The 20,389-nt window shown below is 46.0% G+C and overlaps 2 protein-coding genes across 2 annotated transcripts; one reads left to right on the forward strand and one right to left on the reverse strand.

The window, feature by feature from the left end:
* The first annotated feature begins 165 nt into the window (after window positions 1–165).
* On the forward strand, window positions 166–3,898 carry LOC124467259 (sodium bicarbonate cotransporter 3-like). Its single transcript, XM_047019471.1, has 4 exons — window positions 166–327; window positions 875–1,011; window positions 2,543–2,650; window positions 3,396–3,898. The coding sequence occupies exons 1-4, from the start codon at window positions 268–270 to the stop codon at window positions 3,478–3,480; spliced, it is 390 nt and encodes a 129-aa protein (XP_046875427.1). The 5' UTR covers window positions 166–267; the 3' UTR covers window positions 3,481–3,898.
* A 2,736-nt stretch (window positions 3,899–6,634) lies between these two features.
* Window positions 6,635–11,516, reverse strand: LOC124467257 (homocysteine-responsive endoplasmic reticulum-resident ubiquitin-like domain member 2 protein). Its single transcript, XM_047019470.1, has 9 exons — window positions 11,363–11,516; window positions 10,486–10,766; window positions 9,303–9,380; window positions 8,728–8,844; window positions 8,404–8,543; window positions 7,909–8,058; window positions 7,464–7,760; window positions 7,255–7,366; window positions 6,635–6,900 (listed from the first exon to the last, which is right to left on the reverse strand). The coding sequence occupies exons 2-9, from the start codon at window positions 10,624–10,626 to the stop codon at window positions 6,730–6,732; spliced, it is 1,206 nt and encodes a 401-aa protein (XP_046875426.1). The 5' UTR covers window positions 10,627–10,766; window positions 11,363–11,516; the 3' UTR covers window positions 6,635–6,729.
* Window positions 11,517–20,389: the final 8,873 nt, after the last annotated feature.

Genomic DNA, 20,389 nt, shown 5'->3' on the forward strand with positions numbered 1-20,389 from the left:
CACACACAATTAGAAGACACTCAGAAACACACACATTCAGAAACACATACACTCAGAAACACACACACTCAGAAACACTTAGAAACACTAAAAAAAGATTGAAACCCTAGCCGCTTCGCATGCCTTGTTGCTTCTATCTTTGGGTTTGTTTCCTTGTTTGTCCTGACGGGACTCTGTGTTCTGGTGAAGGTGCTGGCTCTGGTCTTCATCCGGAAACTTCTCGACTTCTTCTTTACCAAGAGGGAGCTGAGCTGGCTGGACGACCTGATGCCCGAAAGCAAGAAGAAGAAGGAAGACGACAAGAAGAAGAAGGCGAGAGAGAAACTGGTAATGATATCACAGCGCCACCTTGCTGTGTGGGGAGGGTAGAGCACGGTGAGGGGGGAGAGCGACTGACTGCAGTTCAAGAGGCCACAGGTTCAAATCCCCCCTGTGGATCAAGGCCTTTGGATAAAAGTGTGATATTATTTTCACCAGCAGTATCTTAGTTGGAACACAGCAAGGCCAACAGGCTGTCTCCTGAAGGCATACTGGCTTCTTTGGCCTCCGTGGCGAGTAACCATGGCAACATTAGTTGAAATTTGCAAGCTTCTGTAGTCGAGATGTTATTGTTGTGCTGTGGTATTTCATTTAGTGGTTCCTTTGTGATTTGGCTAAATAACTTTGATCTTCTACTGCACATTTTCTCTTTTTGTACGTTCCTTTTATTCAAAGGAAGAAGAAAAAGGATTACTAATGTGCAACAATAACTTCTCAATTGCTTACTTTCTACATGCCCTTTTTGTGTGCGTCGCTTTGGATAAAAGCATCTTTAAAAAGAACAGTAAATGTAAAAATGTAAATCAAATGTAATCAGTGTTCCTGGTGACAACAGGAGGCGGTGGCCCGGCTGGCGGTGGGGGCGGAGCCTGGAATGGGGGCGGAGCCTGGGGTGGGGGCGGAGCCTGGGGTGAAGCTCCAATATGAAGGGAGCAACCTGCTGAAGATCCCTGTCAAGACCCTTTCAGGAAGGTTTGTACCTGGCCACCCACACACACCTGTAAAGGAGACAGGAAGTCACCCACACACCTCTAGAGGAGACAGGAAGTCACACCCACACCTGTAGAGGAGACAGGAAGTCACACACACACCTGTAGAAAAGACAGGAAGTCACACCCACACACACCTGTAGAGGAGACAGGAAGTCATCCACACACCTGTAGAGGAGACAGGAAGTCACCCACACACCTGTAGAGGAGACAGGAAGTCACCCACACACCTGTAGAGGAGACAGGAAGTCACCCACACACCTGTAGAGGAGACAGGAAGTCACACCCACACACCTGTAGAGGAGACAGGAAGTCACACACACACACCTGTAGAGGAGACAGGAAGTCACCCACACACCTGTAGAGGAGACAGGAAGTCACCCACACACCTGTAGAGGAGACAGGAAGTGACACACACACCTGTAAAGGAGACAGGAAGTCACACACACACCTGTGGAGTTAGGAGTCACACACACCATGTCTTTATGGTAAAGATTACTGTTAGGTACTTAACTGTAAACAACAATAGTGTATGTTTTCTGTAGAAGTGGTACTCTGGTTTCTGTAGAAGTTTCTCTACTGCAACTCATTCTACCTCGTAGTCAGTCGTGTGTTGTTGATGTTTGTGGAGGTACGGATCACGCTAGCTGTGGTTTAGCTAACGTGTTTATCTTGGACAGATCGTACAGAATAGTGGCTCACACCTACCCTGGGGACGAAGAGCTGGCAGGAGTGGGTGTCTGACGTAGGCCCTTCTCTCTCCCCTCCCCTCCCCCCTTCTCTCTCCCCTCCCCTCCCCCCTCTTCTCTCCCCTCCCCTCCCCCTCCTCTCTCCCCTCCCCTCCCCCCTCCTCTCCCCTCCCCTCCCCCCTCCTCTCTCCCCTCCCCTCCCCCCTCCTCTCCCCTTCCCTTCCCTCCCCCCTCCCCCCTCCTCTCCCCCTCCTCTCTCCCCTCCTCTCCCCCCTCCCCTACCCCCCCTCCTCTCTCCTCTCCCCTCCTCCCTCCTCTGCCCCCTCCTCTCCCTCCATAACGAGCCCTAAATAACCGCAGCCAACGCATGGCCCAAGCTGAAGCCTAACTCGGCTTTTAAGAATCGACCATTTTACATCCCACACATCACCCTGCGTGCTGTGTCATGTGGAAGGGGAAAAAATGGTCCTGGATCAAATGACATTTGATGACATGTAACACTGCTCGCGAAGGGTGTAAAGGCTCTAAAATGGCACTGTTTGTGATCACTAACCTGCAGTGATCTGGTGTGGGCTCCTGGCAGGGTTGTGGAGAGACACCTGCCTTCAGGTGCAGCAGGGCGGGTCCTGCAGGGACTGATCACAGTCACTGCTGATTAGCGCCTGGCAGAAATAGTGCCTGTTGTCTTCAGTCTGTTCGTTTACCTGGAAACGTGTCTATCTGTCGCCGCCTGTCCTGACTTCACCTCACACACTGACACGTTTGTGTGTGTGTGTGTGTTTTGTGTCTGATTATGTGTGTGTGTGTGTCTCCATGTGTATGCAGTTGTGAGCCTCCCAATGTTAACATCTCTGATGAGATGGCCAAAAGTGTTGCGTGGAGAACAACAGCTTCTGGCAGCGACTACACCCAACCTGCCCAACGTAGCAAAAGGTAGCTATGACGACCCAACCTGCACAGCGTAGCAACAGGTAGCTATGATGACCCTTCCTGTACCCAACCTGCCCAGCGTAGCAACAGGTAGCCATGACGACCCTTCCTGTACCCAACCTGCCCAGCGTAGCAACAGGTAGCCATGACGACCCTTCCTGTACCCAACCTGCCCAGCGTAGCAACAGGTAGCCATGACGACCCTCCTAGGGGTCATGAAGGAGTAGTCCACTGACCTCCCATCACACAGAGCCGTCCTACAGAGTCTCCAGGAGTTGGCAAATCCCAAAACATAACATGAAGAAAGAGAAACCATATTCAACTGTGCCTTCACATACACAGACGGTGATGAGGTGACATGGTGCTATTTGGGCCAGTCTTCAGTCTGCTGTTGTGGGTTCACCTGGCCAGTGTGGAGGCTGTACGCTGCTTTCTAACCACGCTGGCATGTCTGAGCCCAGGTTGCTGGAGCAGCGCTCGCACCTGTGCGCTCCTGTCAGCAGCCCTCGGCCCTGTCAGAGCTGTGGTCCCAGAGCATGGGAATGGAGTTTAACTTTAGCTTCATCTTAACACCCCTGCAGACACATTCTAAGCACCTTCACACACACAAACACACCAAAGAAAAAAAATGTCACACCTTCTTGACACTATTTAACTTCCTTCTCTTCCATATGCCTCTCTTCTTCTTTTTTCTCCCTCTGTTCTCTCTCCCTCCCTTTCTCTCGGTCTCCTCCCCTGCTTTCCTCAGCGAGGAGAAGGTGGCGTGTGTTAGGGTGGACCTGGACCCAGAAGCAGAAGGAGGCTGCAACACGGCCATAGAGACCTTCTTGTGATGGAGGAAGACGACACCTTTCTCTCTGCCCCCATCCCTCCCTCCCACCCCTCCTTATTACCCCAGAGAGGGGCAGTTGGCTAGCTAGATCTGGAGCTGGGCAGCTCGTCAGGGGGTAGGTAGGGTCTCTGTTGGAGACAATGGCTGAGCTCTGACCTCTAGTAACCCACTGTTGCATTCTGAGAAATCCCTGGCCTGTGATTAGACCATGGTGACACTGCCCACCCAAATCCCCCATTTCGGGTGCTTCAAACCCCCATGTCAGGAGTCATCTTCTCATCTTCAACCACAAATGCCAAAATAAGGGGCCACTCTCTAATGAGGATCTGCAGATCGCTACGGACGCTTGAACAGACATTCATTTTGAAAAGGTGTACATTTCAGTTTCAGTTCAAAGCAATATATTCGTGATTTGTTAAGGGGGATTTCATGTCGTTTCTTGTTTTATTTATGACTCATTAGATTCAGATGTGTTCACTGAATCTCCTCCCAACCCCAACTATTTTAATATTCAGATGAAGACACTTTAAACCAGCTACAGAAGCACACTTTATCCAAGCCATTCAAGTGGATTGTCACTTATCAGTGCCAACTGATTTTGCTGGATGTCAGAAGCCTGGTTCACTAGACTGCCACAAACCAACAGAATGTACACATTCAGATGCCTAACCCATCATCTCAGTAGAGTGGAAGGTGGCCAAACATGGTCTTCGGTAGAAAGATCAGTTGAGCCAAATCTTTTCACCGCTCCCTAATCTCTTTGTCTCCATCTGCTGGGGGTTTGTTAGAAAATGTCAGCGTCAAAATAGCTGCTTGCGTCAAGTCGTTTTAGCCGAGGATACGTGTTTTAAACTAAATGTGACTCTTTCAATGGAACTGAAAACGTTTGTTTGGTATAGAGAGCCGTCAGCGAGGTCTTCCAGTTCCGGTCAGGTCGTCCCCATAGCACTTTAGCTTTTTTGCCAGTTTGTATGAACTAGAGACCTACACAGGCTTGTGTTGTGTTTGACAGTGTCTGATGTCTGAAAATCACCTGGGAACCTGCCTGGTGTGTCCCTGTGGTCCACTGTTGACATTCAAGCCTGTCTCAAATAGTGTCTATTCGTTTTATTTAATTGTAGGGATCACAATTATTTTGCTAAAATACAAAAGTAAAAAACGTTAAGACTTGTTTGGAATTGTTTTATGTGTCAGTGAACTGGGGTCACTTTCAGAACCGCTTCAAACCAATTGTGTTGCACCTGTACGTCGCGTAATTCAGTGATTACAGTATTACGAAAGTATTTTTATGCAGAATACTTCTATTTTACTCCAGAAATGTATCTTTGTATTCTATGAAATATATAGTTCTCATCAGCTTAGCGTGGTTCTGTGGCAGCAATAATCAACAGTGTTCAGTACCATGCTATGTTTGGATTGAGAGTTATGTGTCAAGAAAAGGTTTGAGTCTGTCAAATCGTCATTGTTTTAATGGGCATTTCAGTGTGTTGCTAACTACGGTATGAGACTAGCTTCTGTGCCTTGTGAAAGCAGCACTGGGGCTTGAACTTTTACCATAAATGTATATTGTTGATGTTCAGGTACTGTAATCGCATCATGGCATCCAAACGCCAAAGACTACCCTACTTTTGGGAGTTCCAACCTGCTGTTTATACCGGTTCAAACAGGAAGTCAGACATTTATGGCCGTCTTGATCTTAATGTCTTTGTGAAAGTCATATGTAAAAACATTGGTTTGGTTTGGTAGATAGTGCACCATATACCAGACCAACAACAAAACGATATATAAATATATATATGTAACCAATATCAGCATTATTTTTTATCTGTAGTTTTACTGTCAAGACACTGTTTTCATGTCACAGACACAACCCAAACCTTTCGTCATTCTATTGATCGTTTTTAAATGCAATATGTCAGTTCACCAGATTATTCTAACTTTTAAAATCACAGGTGAACAACATTTCTGTACATTAACGTGAATGTTGTTGAAGCCTTTTTTCCCCTCAATGTTTTGAGACATTGCAAATGTTCATTTGATGTTTGATCTGTAATCTTGTTGTGCTTGGAAGGAAGGCATCACAACATGTAGAACACATGATCTTGCAGTACCACTGACGGTGTGCACTGTACACGTGTTGATTAGGACTAGCCACTACACTGAACTCACTACTGCTGTCGGTTAGCACTCTAGCCTACTCCAGTAGTTATTAAGGTACAGCAATGACAAGGTATAGGACAAAACCTAATTTTTGTAACAATCGATGGAAAGCAATAAAAGTATTTCAATGTCAGATTTGTTTCTGAAGCTGTTACATCATTAATGGGACTATCATAATAAATTATTTCAGGTCGAAATAACTTGTGTATAGTGTTGCCCTGACAACTTTGTCACCAATACCAACGGCGTAATGTTGTTTACTAAAATGTTCAACTAAAAATAAATTTTGAATGCGACGGTAAATTAAATTAGTCAATTATTTTATTTACGCGTCACTGGAATTAGAATCTTTAGCGGTTTAGTACGACGCTGTCATTTGGCTGTTTCTCAATGTACTGTTGTGATGTTCAAGTATGATTGTAGGTACTGTGATGCTGCAGTACCTACAATCACGTGTGATTGTTGGTACTGCAGCTTAATACTGTGTAGCTTATGGTTGCTACGGTCACCGATGCTGCGTTCGCAATACATTCAGAAACTACATCTCTGCTGGTTGTTCACTAACAACACACAAGGATGTTAAAATCTGTTTAATTCAAAACTGCTTGGATGAAGTGTTTAAATGGAAGTAACTAGTTTAATGTCAACTAGTTGTCAAGTTCAATATTCCATTAATATTTAGTTTCAACAGTATTAGATAGAGACAAATCATACTTTTTCTGACAGAGTGGAATCTTTTCATAATGAGTTGGTATTAAACATGAACTATATTACAAACAGGTCAACCTGTCCCATATCGTCAAGGACACATTCGCGACAGCCATTTCCTATTCTACATTGACAGAGGACAGAGGACTGCTACGAACAACAGCGGATCGTCCGATCTGCAAGGGCCCCTCGCCCGCCCTGCTGTCCCACGGTTGACTTCCTATGATGACGAAAAACTCTGACACACCTGCAGTGTGTGTCCCCCGACTGCAGTGAACGTGATTCGTTGTGTGTGTGTGTGTGTGTGTGTGTAGTGTGTGATTTCCCCCCCTGGTCAGCCCCAGTGCGTTGCGTCTAGCTTCAGGGCTGTGGACTTCCTGGTTCAGTTGGCAGCATTAGCAGGCCCCTCAGGGATGAGAGACATGAAGAAGGTGATGATGAAGGACCAGGTGGAGGAGAGGAAGCCCGCGTGGGCGAGGCCATTTGGATCCTCCGGGCCTTCCTCCCCACTCTCCCCGTCATCCTCCCCCACGCCCTCATCCATGACCCGCTCCTGCGGATCACATGAACGTGGATGAAGTTAAACTGGATGAGATGATCCTATTTGACTGTAGATCACAAAGGTCGTAAGTTCAAATCCCCCCGCCCCTGCTAAATGTAGGCCTACTGATCATGTGGCTAGTGTCAGGGGAAATATTTCCCTGTTAAATTCACCACAAATATCAGCTGTTGTCGGTAATAACTCTACACTGTCATATCTCAGTCATTTCAGAACAATCATACTTTCTCAAATAAAAAAAAGTCCTCAAGCGTCAATCTGTGTAATTTAATGCAGGTATGAACTCTGGCAGCCACTGGAACTTTCCCCCAGACCAGTGGGGGTGAAAGGTCAGAGGTTGTGCGGTACCATCTCCTGGAGGTCGTGGTGGAGTTCTGCTTCCATCTCGTCCTGGTGATGCCCTTCCCCAGGGTTCTGCAGCTCGTTCTCCAGGTTGAAGGGAAACCAACCTGCCTGGTGCCTGGAGGAGAGAGGAGGGCAGAAAGAGAGACAGCATTAGCGAACCTTTCACAACCTGACAAAACACAATACAAAACATTCTGAAGGGTACCACTCACAGGTAGAGCAGCACCATGGCGCCCATCACCATGACGAAGCGGCTGAAGGAGGAGTAGAAGTACACCACGCTGAGCAAGATGGCGGCGCGCGACACCGCGTACACCCAGTCCAGCCAATCACGGTTGTGCTCCTCGTCGTTCAGCACCTCCCCTCCCTGGGCGTTCATCTGCACGTCCGGGTCAGCCACGCCTCGCTCTTCCTGGGGAGGCCTGTTCGGAGGATCTGATTGGCGGGGCTGGGCCGACAGCGAATCAGAAGTCGGCCTGAGATGGTGAGAAGAGGTAGCCATCGCCTGGCTGGAGGGATGGAGGAGGAGAGAGTGAAAGGAAGTGAGGTAGAGGGAGGATCGTGAGGTGACAGTCACTTGACTGACAAGGTCAACGTATGCTTTGTCATTATTTCCACCACATTTACCTTGTATTAATCTGTGATGAAAAGACTTACTAGTGCATGAGGTACTGCTGGGCATAGACCTGTTGCCACCACAGCAAGGTCATGGGGTTGTGGGTGGGGTTAAAGGTGGGGTTGTAGGTGGGGTTAAAGGTGGGGTAGGGTGGTGTGTAGGACGCAGGGCCTGGCTGGCTCCACATGTAGCTGCAATATAGGATACATTCATGATGAGCTCACACACTGAAGCCTTGATCCCTGGACTGTCAGACTGGGGGGTTAAAGGCTCTGGAGGGAGGAGAGGGAGGCCTGCAGGACTTCATTACAGATCAGAGATGATCTAGAATGATCATGAGGAGAGAGAGCAACTGAGCACATAATGAATATAAGTGTTGTGATGAGTAATATGATATAACGGTTACCCTGCTAGGGTTCCCCATCCCTGCTCAACCATCCAGAGCACTTCTGATCCTTGTCGTTTTCTGGACTTCCTACATGCGCTATTTGAAAGTGGCTCCTGATGAAAGTGTTTGCTGTGTGTCGACCACTTACCCTGGCATGAAAGCTGGGTGGCCGGGGTAGGGGGGGCCGGGGGCGGGGCCGGCGCGGTGTCTTAGACCGTCATTGCTCTCTCCTGTAGAAGCTGATTGGCTCTCCTGGCTGGGGGAGGATTCTCCGGCACTCTGATTAATCTGGAATGAACAAGAAGAAAAGGTACTATGAGAACATCAAAGGCCACCCGTTTGTCGAGCTTGCACTCAGCTGTACCTGCGGATCCCCACAGACGCGCGTGTTAATGAATACGCATGATGAAACGAGTGGCAATGACTGGTGCAATGTGACGAGATGAGGCGAGGGGGGGGACGGGGGACTCACGGTGCTGCTGGAGGGGGGGTCCTGGGGGGGCTTGTTACGGGGGCCGCTGGGGCGCTGGGGGGACCCAGGGGGGCTGCGGTAGGCACACACCAGGTGAACCATGTGGTACTCATCGTGCTGAAGTCCCCAGAGCCAGTGAGGAAACACATGTCATAAATACAGACATGTTACACTGACGCATGCGCATGCTGCAAATGCCCTATACAATTGAAGTGCATAAATACTTGTTATGAGTAAGCATGTGATTAAAACAAGCACATTTGGCTGCAGGTGCAATAAAATCTTTTCACAAGATTTCTTAAAATCATGTGTTGTGTACTTAAATTACGTCTCTAGATAAGCATTCAATGCGAGTAAAACAGGTCCAACTAGATTTAAAATATAAAAACAAGACTCGCACACAGACGATCAGCTTTCGCAGTACATTTACATGATGGTATCTTTACTTTTAACATGAGCAACAACAGAAACACAATATTGCATAAATCTAACATTATTATAGAGATATTCCCGATGATTCCAGCAGGCTGAATACGTGTGTTCTGATCTGGGGAGAGCGACAGAGGGACACACACCTTTCGGAGCACATCTTTCAGTGTCAGGTGATCCAGTAGAAGTTTTCCAGAATACACCAGCCTCTGGTCTTTGGAACTCTGCAGGATAAATAATCATGCAGATTACAGGGTGCTCCTCTACACAAAGCTTAGCCTACTTTCTGAGCATCTTAATCTGCTGAGCCGATATTACGAAGACCCCGTTATGGTGCAACTTTAGAACGTGTGCCTGAAGGAAATGGTCTGTAGAGACCGCAAGACAGACGCTAGTCTAGGTGATTGGATAAGTGGTATTAGACGTAGTGAGGTAACAACAAGGTAACAGGTCATTTTCTTGGCCTGTTTGGCCTATATTTTAAACAGGAACCGATGGTTGTAACCAGAACCAGAGCTGGTCACTGTGAACAGGCTTTTGTTTTCCTCGTCACTGCAAGATCTCTTCCAGTCTTCTGACGTGGTGAACCTTGTTGTCAGGAAGTGACATGGTAACACGGATCCATCAGAACGCTAAGAGAGAAATCTGTGTGGGCCAAGCGTCACTTTGTTTACAGTGATTACTTATACAACTACGCAAGAGTTACCAGCGGGACACATTAGAAAATCAGACTTGGCAATTGGAGAGAGTAAAGAAACAAAAACTCCATCTGGCAGCCTAATGTCAAATCTACAGAATCTTGGGACAGTGATCAAACGTTATTGAGATGACGCTTTGGTTGTCTTGCTAAAGAACAGACCGTTCTTTGGTGCTTTACTGCTGTTAGAACAGTCCACTCGTAGACTCTGATTTACATACACTGTTTGCTTTCTTTGGATCAAAGCAAATAAAAGCTCTAGTTAAGTATCCAAGGTTACTCAAAAGGTTCCTTGGTATTTCACTAGTGTACAGTGTGCTAACAAGTTTACAAATATACCAAAGCCATTCATAAACTTCTAGTAAGAGGATTTAGATAAAGGCTCATAAAAAGCCTTCATTCGCTGACAAAAGGCCACTGTAAAAAAATATTTCGTCAACGTCCAGGTGGATTTCCGCTTTACAGTATCTACGTGTTGTATGACAGCATTCCTAAAGATTCATGGTTTATTCGCAAAACTAGAACCCAACCCTAACACACGAGAAGACCTGTGTAAGTAATGTAATCACGATGTAGCTTCCACGAGGAACAAGTCACTATAATCCCGCACTGGTGATGACGTTAACACTTACAGGTTTACTGGGGTACACATTGGAGAGGTGGGTTTTGAGTTTCTCTACAGTCCAGTTCAGAAAGCAGTTGATGGTCTGGTCATCGTACTTCTGGTTGGGTGCCTTGATGACAAGGGTAACGGGGCTGTCGACGACATCCATGTCAGACCATCTGTCAAGACGGGAATACTGTCGGTTGCTAGCACGCTGTACTTCTGGAGTTTGGGTGATACTGTAGTCAGCTGCACATGATCCACTGATGGAAGTTGTTCAATTGACAGGTTTTAAACTCCCATCTCCACCTGTGTTAACATGCAAGACGCGACATACTGTTACTTTAATTAGCTGGATAACAAGAGATACTAGCCCTGTGGAAATGTGTGTTAAACACTAACGCAGCTACAGTTAGCTAGCTAGGTCCATAGCATAACATCCCCGAACTGCGTTACTGTAGAATGTCGGACTGACGTGTGCGTGTTACGCTAGATAGTTTAGATGTGTTTGGTTTAGCCTTCAGTATGGTACAGTAAATAACATTAAAAGAAGCTAGCTAGAAGAACGTCGCAATTACAGATGACCTAGAACAAGCTAGTCTACTACAGTGCTAGCCATGCCTTAGCTAGTTAGCACAAACTTGGTTGTGGAATCCGAAATTAATAACAGTGAGAGCACATTTTATACCCAGTACGGCTACCTAAAATTGTATACTTTACAAACAGCTAGCCTAGATTGGATCCCGGCCCGATGCTAACATCTGTGTCTGAAGTTAGTTTCTAGATTCTAGCGTTCAGTGCTACAGTACAGACAGTATTGTAGCTTCAATCTTCTCTAATTTAAATAAAGCCAGACACATTAGTGTACACCGCAGACACAACCTCTACCCCATGACAAAGCCTACCTTAGACTTCACTGAACATTATCCCCGAATAGTATGACCTTTGAGTGTCCAGTCACTACACATAATTCATCCAGCTATCTGGAGCTAAGTAGCAGCTGCAGTTGTTATTGGTTACCTGCTCGCATAGCTAGTAGCTAAATGGAGCTCCCCTCTACGGAAATGACGACATAAGAACAGCTGATCAATCACTGTATCTGAAATGTAGGCGAAGAGAAGTTATATTTTTATCGATTCGATTTTTTGCTATGTCTTCTGATTGTTTTTGATTTAAAACGACATGATATGTACTGACAGCTACTGAGAAACATGCTTTCATACTTTGCGTAATACGGCGACTTCTCTTGACAATGTTTAGACTGCCATCTAGTGTAAAACCTGTAACTTGCACACAAACACACCAAAAAAACGTTCATAGAGGCAGAATCAGAATGAGCTTTATTTGCCATATAAGTGCACACAAAGAAGCAATTTAGGAAAGTGCATATGATAAACATATACGAATCTTAAATATAACCAGTAGAAAATGTAGTGTAAATCATTCTAAACAATACTATACCATGTAAAATATAAAATAAGATATAGACTTCACTGTGGGGAACTATCAAGGCCCTCTAGGGCCTCAGAGAGGAGCTAATATATTCAAAAAATATATATATTTTAAAAGTAATCTGTTCTTATTTTATTTTATCAATTCATAACTTGACGATCTAAAGACAATGTTTCTGAAATAAAGCTCAATCCTGCCTAGTCAGTTTGTGTTGGAATGTGAAGAGTTAAATGCAAGAGAACGCTGGATAGGATAGCCAGGCAAGCCGTTAAGATCATAGGCATTCCACAAAAACAGCCATATGATCTTTATACACAAGCAGTGGAAAGAAAATCCAACTTCATCATCCAGGATGCCTCCCACCCCCTCCACCAAAGCTTTGAGCTACAGTTACCACGGTTACCACCCTGTTTACCATCAGGAAGAAGGTTCAGAGTGCCTCTGGCTAAACAGTCATTATACAACAAATCCTTCATTCCCAATGCAATATATATTCAAAACTCATGCTACTGATACATCACACACACACTCTGCTTTCAATCAAAAGAAAATGTTCTTACATGGCAACATATTAGACAATAAAGCTTTTTTAATCTAGAAATGAGGGTCACTCTTGTCTATCTCCAAAACTTGAGGGCCCAGTATCATGGAACGTGCAAGCCTGGGGCTGATAAGGGACAAAAGAAAACGGGGGTAACAAATAAGGATTGGAGCCTAAAATAGACATTCTCTCGAGATATCTCTATCTCTCTCCCTCATTCAAATGGGCAGTGTGGGGGGGCAGTGTGGGGGGGCAGTGTGGGGGGGGGGGCAGTGTGGGGGGGCAGTGTGGGGGGGCAGTGTGGGGGGGCAGTGTGGGGGGGCAGTGTGGGGGGGCAGTGTGGGGGGGCAGTGCGGGCGGCCACACTGGGCGAGATCGGTCGTGAATATGGCGGCGTTCTATTTGGAAGTGACGTAGGTGGCATCTATGAATCGCTAACTGTATGACAAGTTCCGTCCGCTGTGGAGAACGATCACAAGCTAATAAACTAGCTAACGTAACGTTAGCTTGTCCATTCACTTGGTAATGGAAGCCGCGAGTAGGCAAACGTTCCTGTAAGTGAGGAGGACATTGTTTCACCTTTGTTATATGCGGTTTTCAAGGGTAACTTTTAATGAAAACTTGGAGTTAATCGGCAAAGGAAGACCTACACCAGAACTCAATTTTGTGCAGAAAACCAAAGCTCATCAAAAGGTAGGCTATAGTATTTAAAAAACTTTTCAGGCCGCCGTGCCAACTGATTTTAATCCGGCTGCTGCTACTGTTTTGTAGCCATAGCCTAGCCTACTACTAGTGGGCTATATGTTATAGTGTTGTGCGGAATGACTGGTCAATCTGTAGGCTAAATGTACCAAAGCAACGTCTTTATGTACACTTACCGTAATTCGTGCCGCAAGGGCTGTCTCAAATAGTGTGTAATGACCAACAGAATTTCATTTAGGCCTAATGCTGTGTGCGCGCTGTATCGTGTTTTTTTCCGACGAGTAATTGGGGTCAGAGGGCCAAGGTAACGGTTCTTAACTGGACTTCAGTAGCCTATTGTGTAGTAGCCCAACCCGAAATTGTGTGTGAATCAGAGAAAGAGGCTCTTATGGGGCTGTTAATCATCGACTCTACCCTTAATGGATGAAACAGATAGACGCTTAAGACTGTAATGTATGTGTGTGCGCGTGTGTATTGGAGCACTGAAGTGCCACCTTTGCAGCTTGCATGCTACTCGGCGTGCAATTTCATTTTGCGACACAGGAAGGCGCTGCTGATCCATCAATCAGAATCACAATTTGGTTTATTGGCCATGTATGTTATACAAACATGGAATTTACTGTGGCAGGGAGGTGCAAACACTAAACAAATACGAATCTTAAATTAAGTAAAAGTACAAAAGTTTAATTACTCCTAAGACCTAAACAATTTAAGAATAAAACAATTTACATATAAAATAAAATATATATAGAAGAATAAGAATGAGCAGCATGAGTGGTCAACATAGTGCAATCAGATACTGGGTTAAATCATGAATGAATGTCAGTGGGAGTCCTTGGCCTTGTTGAAGAGGCCATTAGCAGATGGAAAGAAACTGTTCTTATGGTGTGAGCTTTTGGTCCTGATGGACCGCAGCCTTCTGCCGGAGGGGAGTAGCTGGAACAGGGAGTGTCCAGAGTGGGAGGAGTCTGCCACAATCTTCCCTGTTCGCCTCAGGGTCCTCGAGGTGTGCAGGTCCTCGAGGGTAGGCAGATTGGAGCCGATCAGCTTCTCAGCTGTGCGTCCCCGTCAGAGATGAGCCCAATGAGGGTGGTGTCGTCCGCAAACTTCAGAAGTTTGACAGACGGATGACTGAAGGTGCAGCTGTTGGTGTACAGGGAGAAGATCAAAATATCGATTTAAACTTAACAAAGTGATTCATTTATACAACTAGAGGAAACCACAGTTGAACAGCTCTCTGGCCTTGAACTTGAAATCCCTTTAGAGAGGAAAGGATAACCGTGTTCTGCGTGATATTGCATAAAAGACCGACTAGACAGGACCCGGCTCTGAGAAAACCTGCATTAAACTGAAGGTCACTCACATGGCTCTTCTGGTAAAATAATTATTATTTTTGTTTAAACTTTCCTGTACAATGTTTATAAATGTGTATTCAATCACGTTTTCTGTTTAGTAAATTATAAAATGCATCACATTTTTTATGCATGTAATTTTTCAAGTGTGTACTTGCTTTGACGTGAAATCAGCAGTTCTGTGAGCAAAGTTGTCCAAAGACGAGGAAACTAAATAATGTTCTATCCCCGTCTTACATGTACATTTAGCAGACGCTCTTATCCAGAGCGACTAACAGTAAATACAGGGACATTCCCCCCTGAGGCGAGTAGGGTGAAGTGCCTTGTCTAAGAACACAACGTCATTTGCACGGCGGGGAATCGATCCGGCAACCTTCGGATTACTAGCCCGATTCCCTCACCGCTCAGCCATCTGGCTCCCCGTCTTCCTACAACCTCCCTCGAACCAAGAAGTTTAAATACCATATGGGATAACCAGGAACTAGGAGTGCGTTTGCCAACCGCTGTGTGAAAACCAAAGAAGAAGAAAGAACTGTGAGTGTGGTTGCCAACCGCAGTGTAAAAACCAAAGAAGAAGATATAGGTACTAGAAGTGTGGTTGCCAACCACCATACAGAAAAAATTAGGAGAAGGAACCATGACAGGCCGGTTGCCTGGTGATTTCAAGAGCAGTGGTTCAAATGAATGGTCGTTTGCAGGTTTCTGCATAACTAGATAACGACCCATTAATTTGGGTGACAAAAACGGTCTTATTACTAACCAATTTAGCCTACTCTCGATTTGATAGGACAGTTTTTGGCACTAGGACAGTTTTTGGCAAGACAGAACCTCAAAGCGCCCAACTAAGAGGATGGACCCAGTTACCTGTGTCTCGCGCTCAGAGAGGGCCCCTTGGCATGTTGCTAAGGTAACCTCCACACTGTTTCCCCATTGGTCCATTCAGTGCACTGGCAGCTTGGCCACATCCAATTTGTTTCATTTCCTTTCTTTCTCTGTGTGAAAATCCATCTATTACCCTCTTTCACAATGAGGTATTTTTCACATGAAGGCTCAAAAAAACCCTGTTGTATGATGGCCCACTTTCTGTGCCGTGGCCCACATCCGCGCAAATGTAACGATAGCAGGGGTCCGCAACAACATGAGATGTGATTGCATGCCTAGACGCAACCCAGGCTTTTCACATTAAAGCTCTGTGCGTGCTGAGAAAGGAAGAGCTAAGGAAATAGTGTTCACGCCGCCATAGACAGACTGTCTCAGCTGTCCACTCCTATCTAAATATGATACAGCAAACAAGGTCAAAACAGATGCTGGGAAAGGAGATCTGTCAAAAGGTAAGCTGGTTATGAGAGAGGTTACAGGCCTCTTTCAGCCAGCATCCGTTTTGCGGGAGCGGGATTTCAACCAGGTCAGGGGTCAATAAGACGGACGTCTGTAAAAGTTCCGGCCTTCCTTTCGCTCGCCAGGAAGCCCCTTCCTACTGATCGGCTTGTTTTTCATGAATCAGAGGGAACCTGCGCTCTGGTGTGAGAGGGGCTCTCGGCTTTCATCTGCTTAGTAAATTAAAGAGCTTGTCATAAAGATGGGGGGGGGGGGGGGGGGAGGGGGAGGAGGAGGGGGACAATAGACATCTGCCTGTGTATGGGAACAGCACGCATTGTACTGCTTTCGAAATGGGTTTCCTCCTCGGAACAATGCCCACTCCGTACGTACGAACTATGGTTTTCCTGTTTACACAGGCACTCATCCCCGCCTTGAACCAATGACACGTCTGCTCTCGCATCACCTGACACCGGTTTAGAACTCAAACGGAACAGGAGAAAAGCTCCCAAGAGTGTCTAACTTTCATCCGCTTGACTCACGCTGGTTTCACGTCACTTCCTGTGTCTCCAGCGCTTTTGCTTTCACTCGAGGTTGTCTGTCTGTGTCATGCCTTTAGAATAGACACGGTCAACAAAGTAAAAAGGCCCCGCCACGTTCAAACCGCATGAACCGGACGTGAGTGATGGGTGACACACGGGAGTGGGGACATCATTTGAAAGGTCAACATTGCCCACTTTCTAATAGTTTGACTCGGGGATGAAAATTGTCTGTTCACGTCCACAGAATTACAAGGCCGAACTCGTCTGAAAACATTTGGTCGTATTTTAAGCTCTGGAAAATGTATTCTTTTATATTTTTGTTCACGTTGTTTCTATGTGGACACGGCAGCCAATTTGCTCTAGATCTAGATAGGATTCCCGATGACAGTGAAACTCAAAGAAGAAAACTAAAACACTTCAAGATGTCAAGCCCCTCTTCAGAATCAGCCCCACAAAAATCTGTTCATCAATTTCATAGCTCATATGTCATGTGGAGGTTCAAACGAAAACATCAATAAAGGTTGTGTGCTTGTTTTTTAGTGGATTTCAGTCGAACACGTCACACAGCACAACATCCTGTATTTTGGGTGTGAAGAAGAAGTTGGAGTTTGCATTGAGAAACTTCTGGCATAAAGGGGCATGTTGTGCTGTTGATCTTCCCTGCCTGCAAATCAGACACCTTAAGGCTACACAAACTCCCAACCAACGCTTGACTGTACTGTAACAGGACTGCAGAGTTGAGACCCTTGCATAGCCATTGCCTGGTGAGTCACAAGCCATGTGACATCACCATGACTAAGCCTGGTGTGAAAAGTCACTGTTGGGGAGGAAGTCTTTAATTGCATCCCTGTCTTCCGGCATTGACTGCGATAAAGACTGTGATGACCAATGGTGAAGCAAAGTCTTTTTTTAACATATTAATTGCGCCCAACAAGATGTACTCTCCAGCTGTTGTTAGGCACATTTACATTTACACTTTGTGGTTTGTTTGGCATGCTTTGATTTGCGTTTTTTTTTTTGTCAGTTTTTTTTTTAGCTCTGACAAATCTGACCTATTCTTCTAAAATGAACAGTCAGTTTCCCATAGACGGGTCCTGAAGTAAGAAAACTATGATGATCTCCGTTGAAAACGTTTTTAGTCTGGAATCAGGCTCAAGTCATGTGTGGGAATCTGAGCGTAACGGTGCATGTTCACTACAGCGGAGCGTCGGCTTCCAATTCATTTTTAATTAAACCGCTATCACTCACGCCCGGTTGCTCCCACAATGCCCTACGTGAGCGTCAACGCCCGGTTTCATTGGACATTAATTGGAAGGCGACGCTCCACTGTAGTGGACTCGCAAGGTATGGGTACAGCTGACTGTCTACAGTCTTCACTGGGGGTTCTGCTTTTGCAGACACACAGTTATGTTATTAACACACAGTTCTTAACATACACTTGTGTCCATCTTATAGGGTTCCAGGGTTAGGGTTCCAGTGTAAGGGTTCCAGGGTAAGGGTTCCAGGGTAAGGGTTCCATATTCAGCCATAAGGGCACAATTCCATCCACCGTCTCCAGCAGGTTGAAGCATGAAAACATTGAATAGAAACACTGGGCAGGCTAACAGCACACAATTAGTTTGTTTTCACTGCCGAAGAAAACTGCATTCACACGTACGTGTCTGCTGTTGTTAATGGGAATCCTGCACTACCGACAGACAAGACATACATTTAAGCAGTAAAACGTGGCCTAAATAAAACCAAACAGACAGGAAGACTTGATGTCCCTGACCAGGAGGAGTCAGCCTGTCTAGAGTGTTCTGTGGAGAACCGGAAGTCTGACGCACCGTTGCAGAAACGTGGTGCTGGAAAACGCAGAGCCAGGTGAGCGCATTGGAATCGGGAGGGAGGGGGGGACAGGAGAAGGTGGGGAGGAGGGGAGGGGGGAAAGGGAGGAGGAGAGGGGAGGGGGAGGGGAGGAGAGGGGGAGGGGAGGAGGAGAGGGGAGGGGAGGGGAGGAGGGAGAGGGGAGGGGGTGTCTGACTGCAGACCCCCACATGGCTGTGTGACTCTGCACTTCTGCTCGACGACTCTGAAACACTCCTTCGAGGTTAAAACAAAACGCATGCTGGTGCATCGCCAGAATCCACGCCCGCCCTTGCCCTTTAGCCCACAACATTATAGGGGGGGAAGGAGGGGGGGGACACGTGCTCTCTGAGAGAGACTCTGGCCGGTCTCTTACGCACTCACGTCCAACGAGGGCTCGGAACCAGGCAGGAGCGGCCAGCAGTCCCCATGGCAACAGGTTTCCGATTCCCAGGAGGTCCATCACCGGAAGCCCAAAGTTGGAGGGAGAGAGGGAGGTAGAGAGAGATACGGAGAGAGGGTGGGAGGAGAGGGAGGGCTGTAGAGAGGAAGGGAGGGAAAGACAGAGAGAGACAGGTATATAATGCTATAAAGGAAGGGAGGGGGAGAGGGAGGGAGCGAGGGAGAGAGACCCATGCAATCGAAGTCTCCAGGTTTGAGAGAAATGACAGTGCTTTTTCTCTTGATGTAAAACGTTTACAGAGATGTCGTTATTGCTGTCACATTACCTAGTTTGCTTCAAATGTGCATCATTTAAACATGCATCATTGCTAATCTGGAAAGACTTCAGATGACAAGTGCGTCTGATCATCTCCTCATTCAAGACCTGGAAACAACAGGGGTTCTTTCCCCCCTCTCTTTCTCTTCTCCTCACTCCCTCTCCTCCTCTCTTCCTCCTCCTCTCACCTCTTCCTCCTCATCTCCTCCTCTCCTCTCCCCCTCTTCTCCTTCTCCCTCCTTCAAACCTCAGTGCCCTGTTCTCTTTACCTTCTGCCAGGAAAGAGGGGAGTGACCCTCACTGAGCACAATACACACACACTGGCAAAACACAGAGTCTGGTGCAGCAACAACCTGACTCAGACCATCCCAGTCTATAGACTCAGATCATCCCAGTCTATAGACTCAGACCATCCCAGTCTATAGACTCAGACCATCCTATATGGAGTTAGATTAGTTTCATAATTCAAACAAACAAATGCAACACGATTCAAACAAACTTAACACGATCCAAACAAACGTAACACGATTCATACAAACATAACACGATTCAAACAAACAAACGTAACACGATTAAAACAAACGTAACACGATTCACAAATGTATTTCGTGATTCTCAAATGTAACGCGATCCACAAATAAATGACCCTATTACATTCGTTTGCAACCTGACAAACACAAGTTACAAATCCCTGCATTCGTTGGTGTGAATCCCTGCAATCGTTCGTGTGAATCCCTGCATTCGTTCGTGTGGATTTTTGGAACTTTCCTGACGCGCTTAGATTCACAAATGCATTTTTTCTAAAAGATATCCTCTGCAGCCTATCAGGTCGTCTCTTCCAATTTTAGCCAATCACATTAACGTGTCTATGTGGTCTTCAACAACCTGCCATAATGACGGACATCGTCTCCTTCACATCACGAGCAATGTCGTCTGGTAGCATGTAGGTGAAATGTTGCTTGTTAATCTTATTAAACCGATGATCATACGTGATTGAATATGGTTGAGAATGGCTGGATTCATGTTTAGTAATTTTCCGTGTTTCCTAGGCTAACGCAGAGCCCGTCCACCCATATTAGACATTCTCCGGTGATTGGCTAAAATTGGAGACATCTGATAGGCTGCAGAGGATATCTTTTAGAAAAAATGCATTTGTGAATCTAAGCGCGTCAGGAAAGTTCCAAAAATCCACACGAACGAATGCAGGGATTCACACAAACGAATGCAGGGATTCACACCAACGAATGCAGGGATTTGTAACTTGTGTTTGTCAGGTTGCAAACGAATGTAATAGGGTCATTTATTTGTGAATCGCGTTACATTTGAGAATCACGAAATACATTTGTGAATCGTGTTACGTTTGTTTGAATCGTGTTACGTTTGTTTGAATCGTGTTATATTTGTTCGGATCATGTTAAGTTTGTTTGAATCGTGTTGCGTTTGTTTGTTTGAATTATGAAACT

The sequence above is a fragment of the Hypomesus transpacificus genome, chromosome 4 (assembly GCF_021917145.1).
Source record: "Hypomesus transpacificus isolate Combined female chromosome 4, fHypTra1, whole genome shotgun sequence".
Lineage (NCBI taxonomy): Eukaryota > Metazoa > Chordata > Actinopteri > Osmeriformes > Osmeridae > Hypomesus > Hypomesus transpacificus.

What these genes read in the sequence shown, in the direction of transcription:
- LOC124467257 (XM_047019470.1), bottom strand. Translation starts at nt 10,626, where the DNA reads ATGGATGTCGTCGACAGCCCCGTTACCCTTGTCATCAAGGCACCCAAC. An exon ending in ACCCCCCCTCCAGCAGCACC is followed by an intron (nt 8,544 to 8,727) that starts GTGAGTCCCCCG and finishes TGTTCATTCCAG; the next exon opens with ATTAATCAGAGTGCCGGAGA. An exon ending in CACCCAGCTTTCATGCCAGG is followed by an intron (nt 8,059 to 8,403) that starts GTAAGTGGTCGA and finishes CCTATATTGCAG; the next exon opens with CTACATGTGGAGCCAGCCAG.
- LOC124467259 (XM_047019471.1), top strand. Translation starts at nt 268, where the DNA reads ATGCCCGAAAGCAAGAAGAAGAAGGAAGACGACAAGAAGAAGAAGGCG. An exon ending in GTCAAGACCCTTTCAGGAAG is followed by an intron (nt 1,012 to 2,542) that starts GTTTGTACCTGG and finishes ATGTGTATGCAG; the next exon opens with TTGTGAGCCTCCCAATGTTA. An exon ending in CCTGCCCAACGTAGCAAAAG is followed by an intron (nt 2,651 to 3,395) that starts GTAGCTATGACG and finishes TGCTTTCCTCAG; the next exon opens with CGAGGAGAAGGTGGCGTGTG.